Here is a 3,092-nt window from a genome sequence, read left to right as displayed (position 1 = left end):
CAGAGCAAATCGTAAACAATCAGAGTTCCAATCGGCCATCACAGATCACGCCGCTCAGCAAAAGCATGTGGTTGACTGGAAAAGTGATTGACAGAGAAGGCAACATACCTGGATACGCCACAGCAGGCATGTTCTAAATAGGGATGAGGGGGCCTATAGACTTTCGCACATCTATGACCAGATGGTATTAAACAACGCTGAGCCGAATAGACAGTCCATCTACAATCAACTTGTAACCGAGTCGACTTCTTTGGAAGTGGAGCAATATTCCTTGTAACTATCACTACAAGCTGCGCTTACCTGTCGACAATTATTACTATCTCGTACACGGTAATTGTTACTATCGCGTACACGTTCATTGTTACTATCTCGTACATGGTAATTGTTACTATCTCGTACATGGTAATTGTTACTATGTCGTACACGGTAATTGTTACTATCTCGTACACAGTACTTGTTACTATCTCGTACACGGTAATTGTTACTATCTCGTACACGGTAATTGTTACTACCTCGTCCACGGTAATTGTTACTATGTCGTACACGGTAATTGTTACTATCTCGTACACGGTAATTGTTACCATCTCGTCCACGGTAATTGTTACTATGTCGTACACGGTAATTGTTACTATCTCGTACACGGTAATTGTTACCATCTCGTACACGGTAATTGTTACCATCTCGTACACGGTAATTGTTACTATGTTGTACACAGTGATTGTTACTATCTCGTACACAGTAATTGTTACTATCTCGTACACGGTAATTGTTACTATCTCGTACACGGTAATTGTTACTATCTCGTACACGGTAATTGTTACTATCTCGTACACGGTAATTGTTACTATCTCGTACACAGTAATTGTTACTATCTCGTACACGGTAATTGTTACTATCTCGTACACAGTAATTGTTACTATCTCGTACACGGTAATTGTTACTATCTCGTACACAGTAATTGTTATTATGTCGTACACAGTAATTGTTACTATGTCGTACATGGTAATTGTTAGTATGTTGTACACAGTCATTGTTACTATCTCGTACACAGTAATTGTTACTATCTCGTACACGGTAATTGTTACTATCTCGTACACAGTAATTGTTACTATCTCGTACACAGTAATTGTTACTATCTCGTACACGGTAATTGTTACTATCTCGTACACGGTAATTGTTACTATCTCGTACACAGTAATTGTTATTATGTCGTACACAGTAATTGTTACTATGTCGTACATGGTAATTGTTACTATCTCGTACACGGTAATTGTTACTATCGCGTACACGTTCATTGTTACTATCTCGTACATGGTAATTGTTACTATCTCGTACATGGTAATTGTTACTATGTCGTACACGGTAATTGTTACTATCTCGTACACAGTACTTGTTACTATCTCGTACACGGTAATTGTTACTATCTCGTACACGGTAATTGTTACTACCTCGTCCACGGTAATTGTTACTATGTCGTACACGGTAATTGTTACTATCTCGTACACGGTAATTGTTACCATCTCGTCCACGGTAATTGTTACTATGTCGTACACGGTAATTGTTACTATCTCGTACACGGTAATTGTTACCATCTCGTACACGGTAATTGTTACCATCTCGTACACGGTAATTGTAACTATGTTGTACACAGTGATTGTTACTATCTCGTACACAGTAATTGTTACTATCTCGTACACGGTAATTGTTACTATCTCGTACACGGTAATTGTTACTATCTCGTACACGGTAATTGTTACTATCTCGTACACGGTAATTGTTACTATCTCGTACACAGTAGTTGTTACTATCTCGTACACAGTCATTGTTACTATCTCGTACACAGTAATTGTTACTATCTCGTACACGGTAATTGTTACTATCTCGTACACAGTAATTGTTATTATGTCGTACACAGTAATTGTTACTATGTCGTACATGGTAATTGTTAGTATGTTGTACACAGTCATTGTTACTATCTCGTACACAGTAATTGTTACTATCTCGTACACGGTAATTGTTACTATCTCGTACACAGTAATTGTTATTATGTCGTACACAGTAATTGTTACTATCTCGTACACGGTAATTGTTACTATCTCGTACACGGTAATTGTTACTATCTCGTACACAGTAATTGTTATTATGTCGTACACAGTAATTGTTACTATGTCGTACATGGTAATTGTTACTATCTCGTACACGGTAATTGTTACTATCTCGTACACAGTAATTGTTACTATGTCGTACATTGTAATTGTTACTATGTCGTACATGGTAATTGTTACTATATCGTACACGGTAATTGTTACTATCTCGTACACGGTAATTGTTACTATCTCGTACACGGTAATTGTTACTATGTCGTACACGGTAATTGTTACTATCTCGTACACGGTAATTGTTACTATCGTACACGGTAATTGTTACTATCTTGTACACGGTAATTGTTACTATCTCGTACATGGTAATTGTTACTATGTTGTACACAGTGATTGTTACTATCTCGTACACGGTAATTGTTACTATATCGTACATGGTAATTGTTACTATCTCGTACACAGTACTTGTTACTATCTCGTACACGGTAATTGTTACTATCTTGTACACGGTAATTGTTACTATATCGTACACGGTAATTGTTACTATCTCGTACACGGTAATTGTTACTATCTTGTACACGGTAATTGTTACTATCTCGTACACAGTAATTGTTACTATCTCGTACATGGTAATTGTTACTATGTCGTACATGGTAATTGTTACTATATCGTACACGGTAATTGTTACTATCTCGTACACGGTAATTGTTACTATCTTGTACACGGTAATTGTTACTATCTCGTACACAGTAATTGTTACTATGTCGTACACGGTAATTGTTACTATCTCGTACACAGTAATTGTTACTATGTCGTACACGGTAATTGTTACTATGTCGTACACGGTAATTGTTACCATCTCGTACACAGTAATTATTACTATCTCGTACACGGTAATTGTTACTATCTCGTACAAAGTAATTGTTACTAAGTCGTACACGGTAATTATTACTATCTCGTACACGGTAATTGTTACCATCTCGTACACAGTAA

General features: G+C 36.8%; 1 protein-coding gene across 1 annotated transcript; it reads right to left on the bottom strand.

Moving 5' to 3' along the window:
• Window positions 1–225: 225 nt before the first annotated feature.
• LOC117326431 (probable serine/threonine-protein kinase clkA) lies at window positions 226–2,463 on the bottom strand. The gene has a single exon (XM_033883180.1). It carries the CDS (start codon window positions 2,461–2,463, stop codon window positions 226–228), a length of 2,238 nt encoding a protein of 745 aa, XP_033739071.1.
• Between the last annotated feature and the right edge of the window lie 629 nt (window positions 2,464–3,092).

Source organism: Pecten maximus, chromosome 4, assembly GCF_902652985.1.
Source record: "Pecten maximus chromosome 4, xPecMax1.1, whole genome shotgun sequence".
Lineage (NCBI taxonomy): Eukaryota > Metazoa > Mollusca > Bivalvia > Pectinida > Pectinidae > Pecten > Pecten maximus.
This window is presented reverse-complemented; position numbering and strand designations above follow the sequence as displayed.

Coding starts and splice junctions, on each gene's coding strand:
- LOC117326431 (XM_033883180.1), bottom strand. CDS start 2,463: ATGTACGAGATAGTAACAATTACCGTGTACAAGATAGTAACAATTACC.